Source organism: Oncorhynchus gorbuscha, linkage group LG10, assembly GCF_021184085.1.
Source record: "Oncorhynchus gorbuscha isolate QuinsamMale2020 ecotype Even-year linkage group LG10, OgorEven_v1.0, whole genome shotgun sequence".
Lineage (NCBI taxonomy): Eukaryota > Metazoa > Chordata > Actinopteri > Salmoniformes > Salmonidae > Oncorhynchus > Oncorhynchus gorbuscha.
This window is the reverse complement of record NC_060182.1, coordinates 93,449,489-93,474,488: the sequence shown is the minus strand read 5'-3', so window position 1 is coordinate 93,474,488 and position 25,000 is coordinate 93,449,489. Positions and strand designations below refer to the sequence as shown.

Genomic DNA, 25,000 nt, shown 5'->3' with positions numbered 1-25,000 from the left:
TGCCAGTTCTTGCTGTGAGATGTTACCCCACTCTTCCACCAAGGCACCTGCAAGTTCCCGGACATTTCTGGGGGGAATGTTCCTAGCCCTCACTCTCCGATCCAACAGGTCCCAGACATGCTCAATGGGATTGAGATCCGGGCTCTTCGTTGGCCATGGCAGAACACTGACTGTCTAGCAGGAAATCATGCACACAATGAGCAGTATGGCAGGTGGTCCTTCTGTAGCTCAGTTGGTAGAGCATGGCGCTTGTAACGCCAGGGTAGTGGGTTCGATCCCCGGGACCACCCATACGTAGAATGTATGCACACATGACTGTAAGTCGCTTTGGATAAAAGCGTCTGCTAAATGGCATATATTATTATTATTATTATTATATTATAGGTGGCATTGTCATGCTGGAGGGTCATTTCAGGATGAGCCTGCAGGAAGGGTACCAGATGAGGGAGGAAAATGTCTTCCCTGTAACACACAGCGTTGAGATTGCCTGCAATGACAACAAGTTCAGTCCGATGATGCTATGACACACCGCCCCAGACCATGACGGACCCTCCACCTCCAAAATCGATCCCGCTCCAGAGTACAGGCCTCGGTCAATACTTTGTAGAGCCACCTTTTGCAGCAGCTGCAAGTCTCTTGGGGTATGTCTCTATAAGCTTGGCACATCCAGCCACTGGGATTTTTGCCCATTCTTCAAGGCAAAACTGCTCCAGCTCCTTATAGTTAATATAATAATAATAATATATGCCATTTAGCAGACGCTTTTATCCAAAGCGACTTACAGTCATGTGTGCATACATTCTATGTATGGGTGGTCCCGGGGATCGAACCCACTACCCTGGCGTTACAAGCGCCATGCTCTACCAACTGAGCTACAGAAGGACCATAGTTGAATGGGTTCCACTGGTGTACAGCAATCTTTAAGTCATACCACAGATTCTCAATTGAATTGAGGTCCGGGCCATTTCAAGACATTTAAATGTTTTCCCCTAAACGACTCAAGTGTTACTTTAGCAGTATGCTTAGGGACATTGTTCTGCTGGAAGGTGAACCTCTGTCCCAGTCTCAAATCTGTGGAAAACATTTTGGCGAACACCAAATGTGATTGTTTATTTTTTTATTTAATGTCTTTTCTTTTGGCACTGTTCCATAAAGCCCAGCTCTGTGGAGTGTACGGCTTAAAGTGGTCCTACGGACATATACTCCAATCTCCGCTGTGGAGCTTTGCAGCTCCTTCAGGATTATCTTTGGTCTCTTTGTTGCCTCTCTGATTAATGCCCTCCTTGCCTTGGCGGCCCTCTCTCTCTTGGCAGGATTATTGTGATGATGATTCTTTCCTTTTTTTACTAATGGATTTAATTTGCAAATAAATTCATTAAAAATCCTACAATGTGATTTTCTATATGTTTTTTTTTCTCATTTTGTCTGTCATAGTTGAAGTGTACCTATGATGAAAATTACAGGCCTCTCTCATCTTTTTAAGTGGGAAAATTTGCACAATTGGTGGCTGACCAAATACTTTTTTTGCTCCACAGTATATACATAAACACAGTGTATTCAGACATATTGACTTTTTCCACATTTTGTTACGTTACAGCCTTATTCTAAAAAAATACATTCCCACTCGTCAATCTACACAAAACAGCCCAGGACAAAAATAGCAAATTTATAAAAAATAATAATATCACACTTACATAATTATTTACATAAGTATTCAGTCCCTGTATTCAGCACCAATGATTCCAGACTAATTTAATCCATTTTAGAATAAGGCTGTAACGTAACAAAATGTGGAAAAAGTCAAGGGGTCTGAATACTTTCACAGTGGTATACACCGCCAAACACATGCAGTTTATATGGTTTATAGTTTAGGTGCACAGCTTCCAACTGGGCGATACATGGCTGCCATTACCCACCTGTTGATGTCGTTGATGTAAGCGTCTGTGAGCACTAGCCGGGTCCCTCCTCCCCCTTCACCTCTCTCAAGGTCAGAGGTTGGAGGGTAGAGGTCGTGCCGGTCGATGACGTGCCGCATGGCGCTCTGCCACATCAGGCGTTTCCTCCGCAGGCTCGGGGAAATGGCGGGACTGATGTGAACAGAAAGGACTGGCGGCTGCAGCGTGACGTCACTGGAGCGCCGTGGCTCGCACCCGCTGTCCACCTCGCAGGTAGCCATGGCTACGCCGTTATGGACCGCCACGTTGAGGTGATTTGGTCCAGGTGTAGGGGATCAGAATGTCCGAGGACGTGTCTGAGACTGAGAGTGGAAACACATCGGCCTACGAAGAAAGAGCGTACAGAAATACAGAAAGGAGAATTTATGTTGTTTCTGAAGTAAATCTCTATTTGTTATGGAAATGGAGTGTTCCAGAAAGGTCCAGACACTTTGTGATTTGGCTCGTCTTTGATAAACTTACCCCAGCAGCGATTCAGTTACTCATTGCCCGTTGTACAATTTCATTCAGGCCCATATTAACCCTGACCCTCTCATTCAGGCCCATATTAACCCTGACCCCCTCATTCAGGCCCATGTTAACCCTGACCCCCTCATTCAGGCCCATATTAACCCTGAACCCCGGATTCAGGCCCATATTAACCCTGACCCCCCCATTCTGGCCCATGTTAAACCTGACCCCCTCATTCAGGCCCATATTAACCCTGACCCCCCCATTCAGGCCCATGTTAAACCTGACCCCCTCATTCAGGCCCATGTTAACACTGACCCTCCAATTCAGGCCCATATTAACCCTGACCCTACCCTCCCATTCAGGCCCATATTAACCCTGACCCTACCCTCCCATTCAGGCCCATATTAACCCTGACCCTCCCATTCAGGCCCATATTAACCCTGACCCCCCTCATTCAGGCCCATGTTAACCCTGACCCTCCCATTCAGGCCCATATTAACCCTGACCCTCCCATTCAGGCCCATGTTAACCCTGACCCTCCCATTCAGGCCCATATTAACCCTGACCCTCCCATTCAGGCCCATATTAACCCTGACCCTCCCATTCAGGCCCATGTTAACCCTGACCCTCTCATTAAGGCCCATATTAACCCTGACCCTCTCATTCAGGCCCATGTTAACCCTGACCCTCCCATTCAGGCCCATATTAACCCTGACCCCCTCATTAAGGCCCATGATGATGATGATGAGACATGCCTTGATGTGCTGTACATGGTGGAGAGTGTGCGACCTACTCTCCTATAGACTACCGATACACAGATACAGCACCACAGACAGTTAGCATGTGGAATTACAACCTCTTCTCTACCGATCATACTTTTAAAAAGTATACATCTGTGAGGTTAAATGTTACGTGTTTGTCATGTGGAAAAGCGTAACTTACCATAGTGGATGAGTTGGGGTGGTGGTGAGGCGTCCAGCCACTGAGCGTGTCGTCTCCTCACGAGATCTACAATTCAGCCTGGTAGTTCTTTCTATGTAACGTCATGACTCTCCCATCAAAACACACAGTTCATCTGTTCCTGCTCACAACAACATACTCGTTGCCTCCATGTTATTGTTAAATAGACCACTTCGGAAGTCTTCCAGTCTTCTTCTGCAGTCCTCTTTCCTCTTCTCTTCCTGTTTCTCTACTAAACCCACTTAGCGATCAGTTAACCGTCTCCTTCTCACAATCGTCTATCCTGTCAGATATATTTTTACATCCAGAACATATTAACCTCCTTAAAAGATTCAGCTTGGGGCAAAAAGCCAAACAGACCCAGTCCAGTCCAGTCCAGTCCAGTGGATAGATAAGTAACTGTAATGTATTAAAGTAAAGTTAGGTCTGTCACTGGCATCCCGTCACAAAGTGGAAAGGGTTTAGTGGTGCTGCTCTTAGCCCTGAGCCAAGGTAATGAGCTAAACAGATGGGGCCCAAAAGCTCCCTGGCCTTTCTTGACCTGCTCTGCTCTGGGTCCGGTTGGGCGTGTACTGCACCACGACTTTGGCTCCACTAATCCACAGCGAGCCGATCTAGGACATAGGAACAAAGAGAAAGGAGACACAGAGAGGAGCAGCATCCATTTGCAACAGTCAGCTTGACTAAATACACACAGTGAATGAGCCCGCAGTAGACAGGGACACAGAACCTCATGTGTCCTCTCTTCTCACCCCATCCTCCTCCTCAAAATGTATTGGATGACACGGTCCCTCGTCTCTGACCTTTTTTTAAGGAGTCAAGAAAAATACAATTGAGATTCTCTCCACAGTTTCAACAGATAGTGGAAAGGTTAGTTGGAGAACTGTGTCAACGTGTCACTGCTGTGTCTCCCACTGAGATCCGTGGCAGAGCGTAACGAGGTCAGTGGCAGGGCGTAACGAGGTCAGTGGCAGGGCGTAACGAGGTCAGTGACAGGGCGTAACGAGGTCAGTGACAGGGGGTAACGAGGTCAGTGACAGGGGGTAACGAGGTCAGTGACAGGGCGTAGCGAGGTCAGTGACAGGGGGTAACGAGGTCAGTGGCAGGGGGTAACGAGGTCAGTGGCAGGGGTAACGAGGTCAGTGACAGGGGGTCGAGGTGTGCAGGGGGTAACGAGGTCAGTGGTCAGTGGCAGGGGGTAACGAGGTCAGTGACAGGGGGTAACGAGGTCAGTGACAGGGGGTAACGAGGTCAGTGGCAGGGGTAACGAGGTCAGTGGACAGGGGGTAACGAGGTCAGTGACAGGGGGTAACGAGGTCAGTGGCAGGGGTAACGAGGTCAGTGACAGGGGGTAACGAGGTCAGTGACAGGGGGTAACGAGGTCAGTGGCAGGGGGTAACGAGGTCAGTGGCAGGGGTAACGAGGTCAGTGACAGGGGGTAACGAGGTCAGTGACAGGGCGTAACGAGGTCAGTGGCAGGGGTAACGAGGTCAGTGACAGTGACAGGGGTAACGAGGTCAGTGGCAGGGTGTAACGAGGTCAGTGACAGGGGGGGTCAACGAGGTCAGTGACAGTGGGGGTAACGAGGTCAGTGGCAGGGTGTAACGAGGTCAGTGACAGGGGGTAACGAGGTCAGTGACAGGGGGTAACGAGGTCAGTGACAGGGCGTAACGAGGTCAGTGGCAGTGAGGTCAGTGACAGGGGGTAACGAGGTCAGTGGCAGGGCGTAACGAGGTCAGTGACAGGGGGTAACGAGGTCAGTGGCAGGGTGTAACGAGGTCAGTGGCAGGGTGTAACGAGGTCAGTGACAGGGGGTAACGAGGTCAGTGACAGGGGGTAACGAGGTCAGTGACAGGGCGTAACGAGGTCAGTGGCAGGGCGTAACGAGGTCAGTGACAGGGGGTAACGAGGTCAGTGACAGGGCGTAACGAGGTCAGTGGCAGGGGGTAACGAGGTCAGTGACAGGGTGTAACGAGGTCAGTGGCAGGGGCGTAACGAGGTCAGTGGCAGGGTGTAACGAGGTCAGTGACAGGGGGTAACGAGGTCAGTGACAGGGCGTAACGAGGTCAGTGACAGGGGGTAACGAGGTGAGTGACAGGGTGAGTCTGTTGTCCAGTCATGGCTAGACTGAGTCCAAGTGAAGTCACCAGTGTGTGTGTGTATAATCACATGGCAGTGTGTGTGTGTGTAATCACATGGCAGTGTGTGTATATAATCACATGGCAGTGTGTGTGTGTATAATCACATGGCAGTGTGTGTGTGTATAATCACATGGCAGTGTGTGTGTGTATAATCACATGGCAGTGTGTGTGTGTGTAATCACACGGCAGTGTGTGTGTGTATAATCACATGGCAGTGTGTGTGTGCGTGTAATCACATGGCAGTGTGTGTGTGTGTATAATCACATGGCAGTGTGTGTGTGTATAATCACATGGCAGTGTGTGTGTGTGTATAATCACATGGCAGTGTGTGTGTGTGTATAATCACATGGCAGTGTGTGTGTGCGTGTAATCACATGGCAGTGTGTGTGTGTGTATAATCACATGGCAGTGTGTGTGTGTATAATCACATGGCAGTGTGTGTGTGCGTGTAATCACATGGCAGTGTGTGTGTGTGTATAATCACATGGCAGTGTGTGTGTGTATAATCACATGGCAGTGAGTGTGTGTATAATCACATGGCAGTGTGTGTGTGTAATCACATGGCAGTGTGCCTGATGTGCTTTAATCAGCCTGGTCAGCCTTTTATCCAGATTATACCCAGCATGCCGTGAGGTCAGGGACCATCCAATCACATCCTGCCACCAAGAGGCCAGCCTAGGAATGCCAAAAAGATCCTCAGCCACGGCCTGTTTACCATCCAGAAGGTGAGGTCAGTACAGGTGCATCAAAGCTGGAACCAAGAGACTGAAAAACAGCTTCTATGTCAAGGCCATCAGACTGTTAAATAGCCTCCACCCAGTATCCTGCCCTGAACTTTAATCACAGTCCCTAGCCAGGCTACCACCTGGTTACCCTATCCTGCACCTTAGATACTTCTGTAGCTCAGTTGGTAGAGCATGGTGCTTGTAACGCCAGGGTAGTAGGTTCGATCCCCGGGACCACCCATATGTAGAATGTATGCACACATGACTGTAAGTCGCTTTGGATAAAAGTGTCTGCTAAATGGCATATATTATTATTATTATTATTATTATATACTGAAACAAGACAACGACTCTAAGCACACATCGCAGGAGTGGCTTCGGGACAAGTCTCTGAATGTCCTTGAGTCTGAGTCTGGTCTTGAACATCTCTGGAGAGATCTGAAACTAGCTGTGCAGCGACGCTCCCCATCCAACCTGACGGAGCTTGAGAGGATCTGCAGAGAAGAATGGGAGAAACGCCCCAAATACAGGTGTGAAAAGCTTATAGTGTCATACCCAAGAAGACTTGAGGCTGGTGCTCCAGAGTGGTGCAGTGGTCTAAGACACTGCATCTCAGTGCAAGAGGTGACACTAGAGTCCCTGGTTCGAATCCAGCCTGAATCACATCCGGCCGTGATTGAGTCCCATAGGACGGTGTACAATTGGCCCAGTGTTGTCCGGGTTTGGCCGGCATTGTAATCAAGAATTTCTTCTTAACTGATTTGCCTAGTTAAATATATATATATATTTCAAATAAAAAATAGTCATGGAATCACTAGTCACTTTAGTAATGGAACACTGGTCACTTTAATAATGTTTACAACCTGCACTGCATTATGGGCAAAATGTTGAAAAATACTGTTATTAACTGTAAAACGGAAGCCTTCTGTAAAAATGACTAACATACTATTTCTTTACAGTAATAGAATCCACATTAGCCGTTGCAAAAGCAGCAACTACACTAAACATGAAATAATACAGAACATTAATAGACAAAATGTGAATATAGTCTCTAACAGAGATAATCAAGGTAAAGACAACATATCGAAGCTAATAGCACTACCGACCACACGGTAAGGGAGTGGGTGATCACTCACTCTTGTCGTCATTGTTCACTCACGGTGCTCTGCTCTGCCTGGTTCAAGACATGCTGCACAGTAACAACTCAGTACAATAAATATCCTCTTTATTAAATAGATAAATCAACATACTTACTATACATGGAGAAAGGAACGAATCATAGTTCAACACAGGTCTGGAAGTACCACAACATATCTTTGCAGTCATATAGTTCACTCTTCTGGTGTGGATATAAAAATATAAATAGTATGGATTTCATATACACATCTGTCTGCGTGTTTAAATACCGTGCTCACTACTCAGGCTAAATCCTCTATCTTCTTATGTCTCCGTTGTACCTTTAATTAAAGGCCCAGTGCAGTCAAAAAAAACGAGATTTTTCTGTGTTTTATATATATTTCCACACTATGGAGGTTGGAATAATACTGTGAAATTGTGAAAATGATGATAATGCCCTTTTAGCTGTTTGTGAAGACAGCCTGAAATGTCAGCCTTGTTTTAGTGGGATGGAGCTTTGGCCTGCTTGGGTGACATCACCGGGCGGTGAATTAGGTAATAGACCAATAAGAAAGAGAGTTCCAAACCTCTCTGCCAATAACAGATAGTTTTCCCCACTCAGACCACTCCCACAGTGAAATTGAGAAATTGCTCTTTGCTAATATTTGTTTCTTTTCGACCATTTGAATTACAAACAAATCACAGTATTTGTTACCCAGAAATGATTTGACATGGAGATTAACATGTCACTTGGACCAATAGGAGCCCCAGTCTAGTTTGTTTAAAATACCCACCCCTCTGTATCAGAAAACCACATTCACTAAGTTAACCTGTTCACTTTTACAACCGGCTCACTTTTAAAAGCTCTCAATTATCTTATTATTCTTTCATTAAAAAAAAAAAAAAAACTTGGATTATGGGTTGTTGTGGTCGTTGAGTTAATTATACTGTGCCATGTTCAAAATCTATTTTTCTTAAAACATATGAAGTTATTGAAGAACATGTAGGCCAGGTGAGCAGGTCAGCAGGTCAGCAGGTGAGCAGGTCAGCAGGTGAGCAGGTGAGCAGGTCAGCAGGTCAGCAGGTGAGCAGGTCAGCAGGTCAGCAGGTCAGCAGGTGAGCAGGTCAGCAGGTCAGCAGGTGAGCAGGTGAGCAGGTCAGCAGGTGAGCAGGTCAGCAGGTCAGCAGGTCAGCAGGTGAGCAGGTCAGCAGGTGAGCAGGTCAGCAGGTCAGCAGGATAACTAATTGATCGTGCTTTGATCCTCCCCCATTTCCTGGTTCTCACAGACATAGAAATAGAATCTATAGAACGGGCCTCCCCATTCAAGTCAATAGGGTCAGAGGCTCCAAAACCCTTTCTATAGATTGTATTCTATGATTACAACCTCTATCATCAACATGTAAACACCACTGTTAGGGTTTGGCACCTGCTGATGTCATAGCTCTACCCAACAATCAGGAGCTCTGTCAGCTATGAAGTCATCAGCAGACATCTCAGTAAACATGTTGAAGGTGGTATGATGACATTGATTGGAACAATATCTCGTCATTATCAACTACAACATTATAGGATTGTGAAATATATACCCGGGGGGGGGGGGGGGGCTATCTAACACATTTTGGATGAGTAATAGGATGTGACTGATGATCCAGATTATTAAAACCAAACAGGGTTTCGGTTTGGTGTACTGAGAGCTGGGGCTCTGTAGTAGGTGATGGCGGATATATACATGTGACCCTTTAGAGCCAAGATGGCACTTGTTTTCTGCAGTTTCCCCATCTCTCAGTTAGTGACTACACCCCTCTGTGAATCTGTGGCTGTGGAGACACAAAATGTCTTGAGGAAGGGAACACATATACGCTATGAACACTGAGTTATACTGTATGGGGTTGCCCGGGGTAAGTATTTAAAAGGATGAGGCCACGTTTGTCCAGAGGGCAGTGTAGGGACTGTAGTCGAGGCCACGTTTGTCCAGAGGGCAGTGTAGGGACTGTAGTCGAGGCCACGTTTGTCCAGAGGGCAGTGTAGGGACTGTAGTCGAGGCCACGTTTGTCCAGAGGGCAGTGTAGGGACTGTAGTCGAGGCCACGTTTGTCCAGAGGGCAGTGTAGGGACTGTAGTCGAGGCCACGTTTGTCCAGAGGGCAGTGTAGGGACTGTAGTCGAGGCCACGTTTGTCCAGAGGGCAGTGTAGGGACTGTAGTCGAGGCCACGTTTGTCCAGAGGGCAGTGTAGGGACTGTAGTCGAGTATATAGACCAGTGCTTCTCAAACCCGTGTAAATGAACAATGGGGTCATCCGACGAGGGTCTGGAAAACAGCCATCATCGGTGAGTCCTCGACCCGCTCATACTGCCAACGTACTGATCCTAGTAGTTACAGAGCAGGATGAGGCCCAGGGACAGGGTGTGATCCCAAGGTCATAGGATTCCAGGAACATTTGTCTGGGACAGTAACAAAAAAACATTGTGTATTATTTTTTATTTTTTTGCATTTACCCACCGATTTACAACCATTACAGCACCTATAGCTCTTGTCCAGGGCGTTACGTGTGTGCGGCTTGCTGATGGTGACCCTTCAAGTTGCTTGGACGCTCTGGACCAGAGCTAACGACATCCGGTTTGTAGTAATTGATACAGTCACATGTCGGGATATTATTTTGTTGTTGACAATATTGCAATATAATTCTTGTTGGCTATCCTTCATAGCTTGTTCTCCATCTCCGGTTTAAAATAGGGAACAAATTCATTTTCAGCACCCCCCCAACCCCCATGACTGATCAAAACTTGTTTTCATATCGTATCGGCACCTAAGTATTGTGACAATATCGTATCGTGACAATTCCCGGCCTTACTGGTTAGGACCGAGTTTAATGACTAACCAGGTCTTCCATTGACTTCTCTCTGCAGTGTTTGAAAAATGACAGTTTGGAGAGTTGATAAGTCTTCCTTACGGAGAGACAAGAGTTGCTGTGGCACATCATCAGTAGTGACTTTATAAAACACTGTTGTAGGAAAATGTAATGGCACCTGGTGGGAGGGTTGGAGAGCAGGGAGGGGAGCTTTAGGAGAAGGGATTAGGAGAGGGTAGAAAAGGCTAATGATGTTCTAGGGGCGAGGGGTCAGGGGTCAGGTTGCCCTAGCTGGCGTTGGTTGGCGGTGTCTACCTGATGTTCTTGAGCAAGGAGGTGCGAGCGTTCACCACGTCCTTGAAAGCATCCTCGCTGCCCGGGGCAACGCACTTATCCGGATGGAGCAGCACAGCCAGCTTCCTGTATGCCTTGTTAACCTCCTCCCTGGAAACACAAACAGGAACCAGCGTTAGGCCAAGAGGAAGGCGCTGTTGAAGCCGCCGTGTGGAAGAAGTTGATTGTCAGGTGGACGGAGTAATGAGATTCTCCACTGTCTCCTAATCCCCTCACTAAATCCAAGCCCCCCAACACCCCCCACACACACACACACACACACACACACACACACACACACACACACACACACACACACACACACACACACACACACACACACACACACTTAGCTGCCTCATATCAGGGAAGACAGAAATTACCCGGAGAAGTTTTTTAGAGAGAGCGAGAGAGAGTAGGGAGAGAAAGAGAGTGAGAGAGAGTAGGGAGAGAAAGAGAGTGAGAGAGAGTAGGGAGAGAAAGAGAGTGAGAGAGAGTAGGGAGAGAAAGAGAGTGAGAGAGAGTAGGGAGAGAAAGAGAGCGAGAGAGAGTAGGGAGAGAAAGAGAGCGAGAGAGAGTAGGGAGAGAAAGAGAGCGAGAGAGAGTAGGGAGAGAAAGAGAGTGAGAGAGAGTAGGGAGAGAAAGAGAGTGAGAGAGAGTAGGGAGAGAAAGAGAGCGAGAGAGAGTAGGGAGAGAAAGAGAGTGAGAGAGAGTAGGGAGAGAAAGAGAGTGAGAGAGAGTAGGGAGAGAAAGAGAGCGAGAGAGAGTAGGGAGAGAAAGAGAGTGAGAGAGAGTAGGGAGAGAAAGAGAGCGAGAGAGAGTAGGGAGAGAAAGAGAGCGAGAGAGAGTAGGGAGAGAAAGAGAGTGAGAGAGAGTAGGGGGAGAGAAAGAGAGTGAGAGAGAGTAGGGAGAGAAAGAGAGCGAGAGAGAGTAGGGAGAGAAAGAGAGCGAGAGAGAGTAGGGAGAGAAAGAGAGCGAGAGAGAGAGTAGGGAGAGAAAGAGAGCGAGAGAGAGTAGGGAGAGAAAGAGAGCGAGAGAGAGTAGGGAGAGAAACAGAGTGAGAGAGAGTAGGGAGAGAAAGAGAGTGAGAGAGAGTAGGGAGAGAAAGAGAGTGAGAGAGAGTAGGGAGAGAAAAAGAGAGAGAGAGAGAGAAAGTAGGGAGAGAAAGAGAAAGCGAGAGAGAGTAGGGAGAGAAAGAGAGCGAGAGAGAGTAGGGAGAGAAAGAGAGTGAGAGAGAGTAGGGAGAGAAAGATAGTGAGAGAGAGTAGGGAGAGAAAGAGAGTGAGAGAGAGTAGGGAGAGAAAGAGAGTGAGAGAGAGTAGGGAGAGAAAGAGAGTGAGAGAGAGTAGGGAGAGAAAGAGAGCGAGAGAGAGTAGGGAGAGAAAGAGAGTGAGAGAGAGTAGGGAGAGAAAGAGAGCGAGAGAGAGTAGGGAGAGAAAGAGAGCGAGAGAGAGTAGGGAGAGAAAGAGAGTGAGAGAGAGTAGGGAGAGAAAGAGAGTGAGAGAGAGTAGGGAGAGAAAGAGAGTGAGAGAGAGTAGGGAGAGAAAGAGAGTGAGAGAGAGTAGGGAGAGAAAGAGAGTGAGAGAGAGTAGGGAGAGAAAGAGAGTGAGAGAGAGTAGGGAGAGAAAGAGAGTGAGAGAGAAACTATCTGTTGAGAAGCAACTGCTTGCTAAGGTTAAATTTAGGTTTAGAATAAGGGTTAGGGCTAGGGTAAGGGTTAAGTTTTAGGATAAGGGTTACTAGATAGGTTAAATGTTACTGATAGTCCGTCCATCTGTAGATGCTCTACAGACTATTCAAATAAAGTGTTCTCTCTTCTTTTGCCAACATGAACCTGTCATGTCAATAAACAAACACATTTAATTGAATTGAGTACAGATCAGATTGAGCAGGATGAATTGACAGAGTAGAGGATAGGATAGCGTGACTGAGTGTGAGCTGTTGGGAGTGGGACTGCACGATAACATGACAACAGGGTCTAATTGCAGTGATAGACAGGAAGGGGTTAAGAAGAGATGATCTGTCCTCCTCCTGATCTTCTTACCCCCTGACAGAGGCCCCGTTGTCATGACAACCTCTAGCCCCTAGACACTTGTCTAAGAGTGATTGGACAAGTCATTGTGTTATGCAGGTGAATGAGGACCCAAAAGCGACTTGGCGAAAACAGAGTCTTTAATCCAGTAAAGTAAAATACAATCAAAAAACACAATTTCCACTCGTAATGACGAGAACAGACTGGAGACTCGATCTTGAACAGCAGGTTGCCTCGGGAAGGCACTTGAACTTAGCAGACTCAGACACCTGCTCACCACGCAGCATCTGAGGGAAACACGACACGACAGGGCGATACACAAACACAGCACGGTGAACAATAGACAAGGATCCGACAGGGCAGGAACGGAAAACAAGGGGAGAAATAGGGACTCTAATCAGGGAAAAAGATATGGAACAGGTGTGGGAAGACTAAATGATTGATTAGGGGAATAGGAACAGCTGGGAGCAGGAACGGAGCGATAGAGAGAAGAGAGAGAGGGAGGAAGAGAGAAAGAGGGATAGAAAAAGGGAACAAACCTAATAAGACCAGCAGGGGGAAACGAACAGAAGGGAAAGCATAATGACAAGACAATATATGACAAAACATGACAGTACCCCCCCACTCACCGAGCGCCTCCTGGCGCTCTCGAGGAGGAACACTGGCGGCAACGGAGGAAATCATAGATCACAAACGGTCCAGCACGTCCCGAGAAAGAACCCAACTCCTCTCCTCAGGACCGTAACGAAAAACGATAAAAAGGGAAACTAGGGTACTACTCTAAAAAAAAAAAAATGAGACACGGGTAGAGAACTGAAAGCTTTAGAGCAAACAGGACCAAACAGGCCAGGAGAGTAACAACTAGGGACAGACTGAGACACAGCAAGGGCAGGAACAAGAACAGGAGAGATGCGATGGCAGGGAACAGACTGAGACCCAGCAAGACCAGGAGCAGAAGCAGAAAAAAAATTACCAGACTTCTCCTGCGCGCAGTCTGAACACGCAGCCACGAAACGGCGCGTGTCACGCTCCTGAGTAGGCCACCAAAACCGCTGGCGAATAGAAGCAAGCGTAACCCGAACGCCGGGATGGCCAGCTAACTTGGCAGAGTGAGCCCACTGAAGAACAGCCAGACGAGTAGAAACAGGAACGAAAAGAAGGTTACTAGGGCAAGCGTGCGGCGACGCAGTGTGCGTGAGTGCTTGCTTAACCTGTCTCTCAATTCCCCAGACAGTCAACCCGACAACACGCCCAACAGGAAGGATCCCCTCGGGATCGGTAGAAGCCACAGAAGAACTAAAGAGATGGGATAAAGCATGAGGCTTGGTGTTCTTAGTACCCGGGCAATAAGAAATAACGAATTCGAAACGAGCGAAAAACAACGCCCAACGAGCATGACGCGCATTCAGTCGTTTGGCAGAACAGATGTACTCAAGGTTCTCTTGGTCAGTCCAAACGACAAAAGGAACGGTCGCCCCTCCAACCACTGTCGCCATTTGCCTAGGGCTAAACGGATGGCGAGCAGTTCGCGGTTAGCCACATCATAGTTACGTTCCGACGGTGACAGGCGATGAGAAAAATACGCACAAGGGTGGACCCCATCGTCAGTATCGGAGCGCTGGGACAGAATGGCTCCCACGCCCACCCCCGACGCGTCAACCTCAACAATAAACGGTTTAGTGACGTCAGGTGCAACAAGGATAGGAGCGGATGCAAAATGCTTCTTGAAGAGAACAGGACAACAATCATACGACCGGTGAGGAGGAAGGGAGTTGGTTCTGGACCGACTGAAGACCGTGCGCAGACCATGATACTCCTCCGGCACTCCTGTCAAATCACCAGGTTCCTCCTGAGAAGAGGGGACAGAACAAACAGGAGAAATAGCAGACATTAAACACTTCACATGACAAGAAACGTTCCAGGAAAGCATAGAATTACTAGACCAATCAAAAGAAGGATTATGACACACTAGCCAGGGATGACCCAAAACAACAGGTGTAAAAGGTGAACAAAAAATCAAAAAAGAAATGGTCTCACTATGGTTACCAGATACAGTGAGGGTTAAAGGTAGTGTTTCATATAATATACTGGGGAGAGGACTACCATCCAAGGCAAACATGACCGTGGGCTCCCTAACTGTCTGAGAGGAATGTCATGTTCCCGCGCCCAGGCTTCGTCCATAAAACAGCCCTCTGCCCCAGAGTCTATTAATGCACTGCAGGAAGCTGCCGATCCGGTCCAGCGTAGATGGACCGGTAAGGTAGTACATGTACTTGACGGAGAGGACCGTCTAGTAGCGCTTATCAGTCGCCCTCCGCTTACTGATGAGCTCTGGCCTTTAACTGGACATGAAATGACAAAATGACCAGCGGAACCGCAATAGAGACAGAGGCGGTTGGTGATTCTCCGTTCCCTCTCCTTAGTCGAGATGCGAATACCCCCCAGCTGCATGGGCTCCACACCTGAGTCAGTGGGGAAAGACGGTAGTGTCGGAGAGAGGGGAGACACAGTTAACGCGAGCTCTCTTCTATGAGCTCGGTGACGAAGATCTACCCGTCGTTCAATGCGAATAGCGAGTTCAATCAAAGAATCCACGCTGGATGGAACCTCCCGAGAGAGAATCTCATCCTTAACCTTAGCGTGGAGTCCCTCCAGAAAACGAGCGAGCAACGCCTGCTCGTTCCATTTACTGGAGGCAGCAAGAGTGCGAAACTCTATAGAGTAATCCATTATGGATCGATTACCTTGACATAGGGAAGACAGGGACCAGGAAGCTTCTTTCCCAAAAACTGAGCGATCAAAAACCCTTATCATCTCCTCTTTAAAGTTCAGATAATTGTTAGTACACTCAGCGCTTGCCTCCCAGATAGCTGTGCCCCACTGCCGAGCCCGACCAGTAAGGAGTGATATGACGTAGGCAATCCGAGCTCTCTCTCTTGAGTATGTGTTGGGTTGGAGAGAGAACACTATATCACACTGGGTGAGAAAGGAGCGGCACTCAGTGGGCTGCCCAGAATAACATGGTGGGTTATTAACCCTAGGTTCCGGAGGCTCGGAAGAACCGGAAGTAGCTGGTGACACGAGACGAAGACTCTGATACTGTCCTGAGAGGTCGGAGACCTGAGCGGCCAGGGTTTCAACGGCATGCCGAGCAGCAGACAATTCCTGCTCGTGTCTGCCGAGCATCGCTCCCTGGAACTCGAGAGTAGAGTAGAGAGAATCCATAGTCGCTGGGTCCATTCTTGGTCGGATCCTTCTGTTATGCAGGTGAATGAGGACCCAAAAGCGACTTGGCGAAAACAGAGTCTTTAATCCAGTAAAGTAAAATACAATCAAAAAACACAATTTCCACTCGTAATGACGAGAACAGACTGGAGACTCGATCTTGAACAGCAGGTTGCCTCGGGAAGGCACTTGAACTTAGCAGACTCAGACACCTGCTCACCACGCAGCATCTGAGGGAAACACGACACGACAGGGCGATACACAAACACAGCACGGTGAACAATAGACAAGGATCCGACAGGGCAGGAACGGAAAACAAGGGGAGAAATAGGGACTCTAATCAGGGAAAAAGATATGGAACAGGTGTGGGAAGACTAAATGATTGATTAGGGGAATAGGAACAGCTGGGAGCAGGAACGGAGCGATAGAGAGAAGAGAGAGAGGGAGGAAGAGAGTAAGAGGGATAGAAAAAGGGAACGAACCTAATAAGACCAGCAGGGGGAAACGAACAGAAGGGAAAGCATAATGACAAGACAATATATGACAAAACATGACACATTGTGTCATTCTGTGTGATTGGACAGGTCATTTGGTCATTCTGAGTGATTGGACAGGTCATTTGGTCATTCTGTGTGATTGGACAGGTCATTTGGTCATTCTGTGTGATTGGACAGGTCATTTGGTCATTCTGTGTGATTGGACAGGTCATTTGGTCATTCTGAGTGATTGAACAGGTCATTGCGGTAATACAACACAGTTGATCAGTTAATGTGGAGCTATTCCAAGTGTCTAGGGAACAGGGGTCAAACTCATTCCAAGTGTCTAGGGCACAGGGGTCAAACTCATTCCAAGTGTCTAGGGCACAGGGGTCAAACTCATTCCAAGTGTCTAGGGAACAGGGGTCAAACTCATTCCAAGTGTCTAGGGCACAGGGGTCAAACTCATTCCAAGTGTCTAGGGCACAGGGGTCAAACTCATTCCAAGTCTCTAGGGCACAGGGGTCAAACTCATTCCAAGTGTCTAGGGAACAGGGGTCAAACTCATTCCAAGTGTCTAGTGCACAGGGGTCAAACTCATTCCAAGTGTCTAGGGCACAGGGGTCAAACTCATTGCAAGTGTCTAGGGCACAGGGGTCAAACTCATTGCAAGTGTCTAGTGCACAGGGGTCAAACTCATTGCAAGTGTCTAGTGCACAGGGGTCAAACTCATTCCAAGTGTCTAGGGCACAGGGGTCAAACTCATTCCAAGTGTCTAGGGCACAGGGGTCAAACTCATTCCAAGTGTCTAGGGCACAGGGGTCAAACTCATTCCAAGTGTCTAGGGCACAGGGGTCAAACTCATTCCAAGTGTCTAGGGCACAGGGGTCAAACTCATTCCAAGTGTCTAGGGCACAGGGGTCAAACTCATTCCAAGTGTCTAGGGCACAGGGGTCAAACTCACTCCAAGTGTCTAGGGCACAGGGGTCAAACTCATTGCAAGTGGCTAGTGCACAGGGGTCAAACTCATTCCAAGTGTCTAGTGCACAGGGGTCAAACTCATTCCAAGTGTCTAGGGCACAGGGGTCAAACTCATTCCAAGTGTCTAGGGCACAGGGGTCAAACTCATTCCAAGTGTCTAGGGAACAGGGGTCAAACTCATTCCAAGTGTCTAGGGAACAGGGGTCAAACTCATTCCAAGTGTCTAGGGCACAGGGGTCAAACTCATTCCAAGTGTCTAGGGCACAGGGGTCAAACTCATTCCAAGTGTCTAGGGCACAGGGGTGTCTCAGGGGTCAAACTCATTCCAAGTGTCTAGGGCACAGGGGTCAAACTCATTCCAAGTGTCTAGGGTCAAACTCATTCCAAGTGTCAGGGGGGTCAAACTCATTCCAAGTGTCTAGGGCACAGGGGTCAAACTCATTCCAAGTGTCTAGGGCACAGTGTCTAGGGGGGTCAAACTCATTCCAAGTGTCTAGGGAACAGGGGTCAAACTCATTCCAAGTGTCTAGTGCACAGGGGTCAAACTCATTCCAAGTGTCTAGGGCACAGGGGTCAAACTCATTGCAAGTGTCTAGGGCACAGGGGTCAAACTCATTGCAAGTGTCTAGTGCACAGGGGTCAAACTCATTGCAAGTGTCTAGTGCACAGGGGTCAAACTCATTCCAAGTGTCTAGGGCACAGGGGTCAAACTCATTCCAAGTGTCTAGGGCACAGGGGTCAAACTCATTCCAAGTGTCTAGGGCACAGGGGTCAAACTCATTCCAAGTGTCTAGGGCACAGGGGTCAAACTCATTCCAAGTGTCTAGGGCACAGGGGTCAAACTCATTTCAAGTGTCTAGGGCACAGGGGTCAAACTCATTCCAAGTGTCTAGGGCACAGGGGTCAAACTCATTGCAAGTGTCTAGTGCACAGGGGTCAAACTCATTCCAAGTGTCTAGTGCACAGGGGTCAAACTCATTCCAAGTGTCTAGGGCACAGGGGTCAAACTCATTCCAAGTGTCTAGGGAACAGGGGTCAAACTCATTCCAAGTGTCTAGGGAACAGGGGTCAAACTCATTCCAAGTGTCTAGGGCACAGGGGTCAAACTCATTCCAAGTGTCTAGGGAACAGGGGTCAAACTCCTTCCATGAAGGGCTGAGTGTCTGCAGGTACTCACTCCTCCCTTGACTGATCAATTCATTCTCCTCACCTGGTTGTCTAGGTCTTAATTGGTTAGTTAGGAACTCCCCTCACCTGGTTGTCTGGGTATTAATTGGTTAGTTAGGAACTCCCCTCACCTGGTTGTCTGGGTATTAATTCGTTAGTTAGGAACTCCCCTCACCTGGTTGTCTAGGTCTTAATTCGTTAGTTAGGAACTCCCCTCACCTGGTTGTCTAGGTCTTAATTGGTTAGTTAGAAACCCCCCTCACCTGGTTGTCTGGGTCTTAATTGGTTAGTTAGAAACTCCCCTCACCTGGTCGTCTAGGTCTCAATTGGCCACATATTTAAAGGAAATAACCAAAACCAGCAGAGACTCGGCCCTCCATGGAATGACGTAAGACACCCCTGGTGACCCCTGTTCTTACCGTGTGGCTCCAGGTTTTACCCCCAGCATATCCCAGAAGTCCTTGCTGTTGCGTATGCGTCGGATGGTGTCGGCCTGCTCCTTGGTGAAGCCGACAGTGACCTCCGCAACCGGGCGCTTCCCACCATTCTCACACATGTCCGTTATCGAGGAGAAAAACGCCTGGAGAACACACACATAAAGATCACTACAATCTATCATCTATCTATCTACAGTATCTGTATACAGTTGAAGTCAGAAGTTTACATACACTTAGGTTGGAGTCATTAAAACTAGTTTACATACACTTAGGTTGGAGTCATTAAAACTCGTTTTTCACTTCACAAATTTCTTGATAACAAACTATAGTTTTGGCAAGTCAATTAGGACATCTACTTTGTGCATGACAAGTAATTTTTCCAACAATTGTTTACAGACAGATTATTTCACTGTATCACAATTACAGTGGGTCAGAAGTTTACATACACAAAGTTGACTGTGCCTTTAAACAGCTTGGAAATTCCAGAAAATGATGTCATGGCTTTAGAAGCTTCTGATAAGCTAATTGACATAATTTGAGGTGTACCTTACATTTACATTTAAGTCATTTAGCAGACACTCTTATCCAGAGCAACTTACCATTCACCTTATGACATCCAGTGGAACAGCCACTTTACAATAGTGCAAATAAATCTTTTAAGGGGGGGGGGGGGGGGGGGATTACTTTATCCTATCCTAGGTATTCCTTAAAGAGGTGGGGTTTCAGGTGTCTCCGGAAGGTGGTGATTGACTCCGCTGTCCTGGCGTCGTGAGGGAGTTTGTTCCACCATTGGGGGGGCCAGAGCAGCGAACAGTTTTGACTGGGCTGAGCGGGAACTGTACTTCATCAGTGGTAGGGAGGCGAGCAGGCCAGAGGTGGATGAACGCAGTGCCCTTGTTTGGGTGTAGGGCCTGATCAGAGCCTGGAGGTACTGAGGTGCCGTTCCCCTCACAGCTCCGTAGGCAAGCACCATGGTCTTGTAGCGGATGTGAGCTTCAACTGGAAGCCAGTGGAGAGAGCGGAGGAGCGGGGTGACGTGAGAGAACTTGGGAAGGTTGAACACCAGACGGGCTGCGGCGTTCTGGATGAGTTGTAGGGGGTTAATGGCACAGGCAGGGAGCCCAGCCAACAGCGAGTTGCAGTAATCCAGACGGGAGATGACAAGTGCCTGGATTAGGACCTGCGCCGCTTCCTGTGTGATGCAGGGTCGTACTCTGCGGATGTTGTAGAGCATGAACCTACAGGAACGGGCCACCGCCTTGATGTTAGTTGAGAACGACAGGGTGTTGTCCAGGATCACGCCAAGGTTCTTAGCGCTCTGGGAGGAGGACACAATGGAGTTGTCAACCGTGATGGCGAGATCGTGGAACGGCAGTCCTTCCCCGGGAGGAAGAGCAGCTCCGTCTTGCCGAGGTTCAGCTTGAGGTGGTGATCCGTCATCCACACTGATATGTCTGCCAGACATGCAGAGATGCGATTCGCCACCTGGTCATCAGAAGGGGGAAAGGAGAAGATTAATTGTGTGTCGTCTGCATAGCAATGATAGGAGAGACCATGTGAGGTTATGACGGAGCCAAGTGACTTGGTGTATAGCGAGAATAGGAGAGGGCCAAGAACAGAGCCCTGGGGGACACCAGTGGTGAGAGCGCGTGGTGAGGAGACATCCTGTGGAAGTATTTCAAGGCCTACCTTCAAACTCAGTGCCTCTTTCTTGACATCATAAACACTGAGTTTAAATGTATTTGGCTCAGGTGTATGTAAACATCCAACTTCAACTGTATCAATTTACAGTATCTATCATCGATCTACAGTATCTATCATCTATCATCTATCTATCATCTATCATCTACCTACAGTATCTATCATCTATCATCTACCTACAGTATCTATCATCTATCATCTACCTACAGTATCTATCATCTATCATCTACCTACAGTATCTATCATCTATCATCTACCTACAGTATCTATCATCTATCATCTACCTACAGTATCTATCATCTATCATCTATCTACAGTATCTATCATCTCCCTACAGTATCTATCATCTACCTACAGTATCTATCATCTACCTACAGTATCTATCATCTATCATCTACCTACAGTATCTATCATCTACCTACAGTATCTATCATCTATCATCTACCTACAGTATCTATCATCTATCATCTATCTACAGTATCTATCATCTCAGTATCTATCATCTACCTACAGTATCTATCATCTATATCTATCTCAGTATCTATCATCATCTACCTACAGTATATATCATCTATCATCTACCTACAGTATCTATCATCTACCTACAGTATCTATCATCTATCATCTACCTACAGTATCTATCATCTATCATCTATCTACAGTATCTATCATCTATCATCTACCTACAGTATCTACCATCTATCATCTACCTACAGTATCTATCATCTATCATCTACCTACAGTATCTACCATCTATCATCTACCTACAGTATCTATCATCTACCATCTACCAACAGTATCTATCATCTATCATCTACCTACAGTATCTATCATCTATCTACAGTATCTATCATCTATCATCTACCTACAGTATCTATCATCTATCATCTACCTACAGTATCTATCATCTATCATCTACCTACAGTATCTATCATCTATCATCTACCTACAGTATCTATCATCTACCTACAGTATCTATCATCTACCTACAGTATCTATCATCTATCATCTACCTACAGTATCTATCATCTATCATCTACCTACAGTATCTATCATCTACCTACAGTATCTATCATCTATCATCTACCTACAGTATCTATCATCTACCTACAGTATCTATCATCTATCATCTACCTACAGTATCTATCATCTACCTACAGTATCTATCATCTATCATCTACCTACAGTATCTATCATCTATCATCTACCTACAGTATCTATCATCTACCTACAGTATCTATCATCTACCTACAGTATCTATCATCTACCTACAGTATCTATCATCTATCATCTACCTACAGTATCTATCATCTATCATCTACCTACAGTATCTATCATCTATCATCTACCTACAGTATCTATCATCTATCAGTATCTATCATCTATCATCTACCTACAGTATCTATCATCTACCTACAGTATCTATCATCTATCATCTACCTACAGTATCTATCATCTACCTACAGTATCTATCATCTATCATCTACCTACAGTATCTATCATCTATCATCTACCTACAGTATCTATCATCTACCTACAGTATCTATCATCTACCTACAGTATCTATCATCTACCTACAGTATCTATCATCTATCATCTACCTACAGTATCTATCATCTATCATCTACCTACAGTATCTATCATCTATCATCTACCTACAGTATCTATCATCTATCATCTACCTACAGTATCTATCATCTACCTACAGTATCTATCATCTATCATCTACCTACAGTATCTATCATCTACCTACAGTATCTATCATCTATCATCTACCTACAGTATCTATCATCTACCTACAGTATCTATCATCTATCATCTACCTACAGTATCTATCATCTATCATCTACCTACAGTATCTATCATCTACCTACAGTATCTATCATCTATCTATCATAATTGATGTGCATCTTTCCCTATTAAGATGATTCGATATGTATCTAAATAAATGGACTCTGTTCCGATACAGGAACGATACGTTTTAGTTTGAAATGATTCGGTTTGATTAGAGAACAAATCGATGGGATGCGATACGATTCGATGCACTAACATTTGTTGCAAAAACATTTTCCATTCTAAATCAAAATCTGAATTTGATGGATCTCATGAGCTGGGTCTCTCTGAGATGGGCCTCTCTGTATGTGTGAATGATGTCTATGTATGTACTATGTAGTTCCCTGATCTGAGCAATAAAGGAGAATAGACCTACCACTATCAGATTAGAGACATAAAGGAGACATCTACCACTATCAGATTAGAGCCATAAAGGAGACTAGACATCTACCACTATCAGATTAGAGCCATAAAGGAGACTAGACATCTACCACCCCACTACCACTATCAGATTAGAGACATAAAGGAGTCTTCTACCACCCCACTAACAGATTAGAGCCATAAAGGAGACTAGACATCTACCACTAACAGATTAGAGCCATAAAGGAGACTAGACATCTACCACTAACAGATTAGAGCCATAAAGGAGACTAGACATCTACCACTATCAGATTAGAGCCATAAAGGAGACTAGACATCTACCACCCCACTACCACTATCAGATTAGAGACATAAAGGAGCCTAGACATCTACCACTATCAGATTAGAGCCATAAAAGCAGACTAGACATCAGATTAGAGCCATAAAGCAGCCACCCCACTATCAGATTAGAGACATAAAGGAGACTAGACAACTACCACCCCACTACCACTATCAGATTAGAGCCATAAAGGAGACTAGACATCTACCACTATCAGATTAGAGACATAAAGCAGACTAGACAACTACCACCCCACTACCACTATCAGATTAGAGCCATAAAGCAGACTAGACAACTACCACCCCACTACCACTATCAGATTAGAGCCATAAAGCAGACTAGACAACTACCACCCCACTACCACTATCAGATTAGAGCCATAAAGGAGACTAGACATCTACCACTATCAGATTAGAGCCATAAAGGAGACTAGACATCTACCACCCCACTACCACTATCAGATTAGAGCCATAAAGGAGACTAGACAACTACCACCCCACTACCACTATCAGATTAGAGCCATAAAGGAGACTAGACATCTACCACTATCAGATTAGAGCCATAAAGGAGACTAGACATCTACCACTATCAGATTAGAGCCATAAAGCAGACTAGACATCTACCACTATCAGATTAGAGCCATAAAGGAGACTAGACAACTACCACCCCACTACCACTATCAGATTAGAGCCATAAAGGAGACTAGACATCTACCACTAACAGATTAGAGCCATAAAGCAGACTAGACATCTACCACCCCACTACCACTATCAGATTAGAGCCATAAAGCAGACTAGACATCTACCACTATCAGATTAGAGCCATAAAGCAGACTAGACAACTACCACTATCAGATTAGAGCCATAAAGGAGACTAGACAACTACCACTATCAGATTAGAGCCGTAAAGCAGACTAGACAACTACCACCCCACTACCACTATCAGATTAGAGCCATAAAGGAGACTAGACAACTACCACCCCACTACCACTATCAGATTAGAGCCACAAAGGAGTCATCTACCACTATCAGATTAGAGACATAAAGGAGACTAGACATCTACCACTATCAGATTAGAGACATAAAGGAGACTAGACATCTACCACTATCAGATTAGAGACATAAAGGAGCCTAGACATCTACCACCCCACTACCACTATCAGATTAGAGCCATAAAGGAGACTAGACATCTACCACCCCACTACCACTATCAGATTAGAGCCATAAAGGAGACTAGACATCTACCACCCCACTACCACTATCAGATTAGAGACATAAAGGAGACTATACATCTACCACCCCACTACCACTATCAGATTAGAGACATAAAGGAGACTAGACATCTACCACTATCAGATTAGAGACATAAAGGAGACTATACATCTACCACCCCACTACCATTATCAGATTAGAGCCATAAAGGAGTATTCTACCACCCCTCTACCACTATCAGATTAGAGACATAATGGAGACATCTACCACCCCACTACCACTATCAGATTAGAGACATAATGGAGACATCTACCACCCCACTACCACTATCAGATTAGAGACATAATGGAGACATCTACCACCCCTCTACCACTATCAGATTAGAGACATAATGGAGACATCTACCACCCCACTACCACTATCAGATTAGAGCCATAAAGGAGACTAGACAACTACCACTATCAGATTAGAGCCATAAAGGAGACTAGACATCTACCACCCCACTACCACTATCAGATTAGAGCCATAAAGGAGACTAGACATCTACCACCCCACTACCACTATCAGATTAGAGCCACAAAGGAGTCATCTACCACTATCAGATTAGAACCATAAAGGAGACTAGACATCTACCACCCCACTACCACTATCAGATTAGAGCCATAAAGGAGACATCTACCACTATCAGATTAGAGCCATAAAGGA

At 46.4% G+C, this 25,000-nt stretch overlaps 2 protein-coding genes across 2 annotated transcripts in view; both read right to left on the bottom strand.

Moving 5' to 3' along the window:
• Positions 1 to 3,759, bottom strand: part of si:ch211-132f19.7 (adenylate cyclase type 8) — a 29,877-nt gene extending 26,118 nt beyond the window's left edge. The window contains exons 1-2 of the mRNA XM_046364658.1: positions 3,351 to 3,759; positions 1,917 to 2,279 (exon numbers count right to left, since the gene is read on the bottom strand). Coding sequence (XP_046220614.1) covers positions 1,917 to 2,176 — 260 coding nt within the window. The 5' untranslated portion in view covers positions 2,177 to 2,279; positions 3,351 to 3,759. The remainder of the gene's footprint in view (positions 1 to 1,916; positions 2,280 to 3,350) is intronic.
• Positions 3,760 to 10,510: 6,751 nt separating this feature from the next.
• The window catches only part of LOC124046987 (dnaJ homolog subfamily C member 27-like), a 24,118-nt gene continuing 9,628 nt past the window's right edge, over positions 10,511 to 25,000 (bottom strand). The window contains exons 4-5 of the mRNA XM_046367737.1: positions 18,833 to 18,993; positions 10,511 to 10,643 (exon numbers count right to left, since the gene is read on the bottom strand). Coding sequence (XP_046223693.1) covers positions 10,511 to 10,643; positions 18,833 to 18,993 — 294 coding nt within the window. The remainder of the gene's footprint in view (positions 10,644 to 18,832; positions 18,994 to 25,000) is intronic.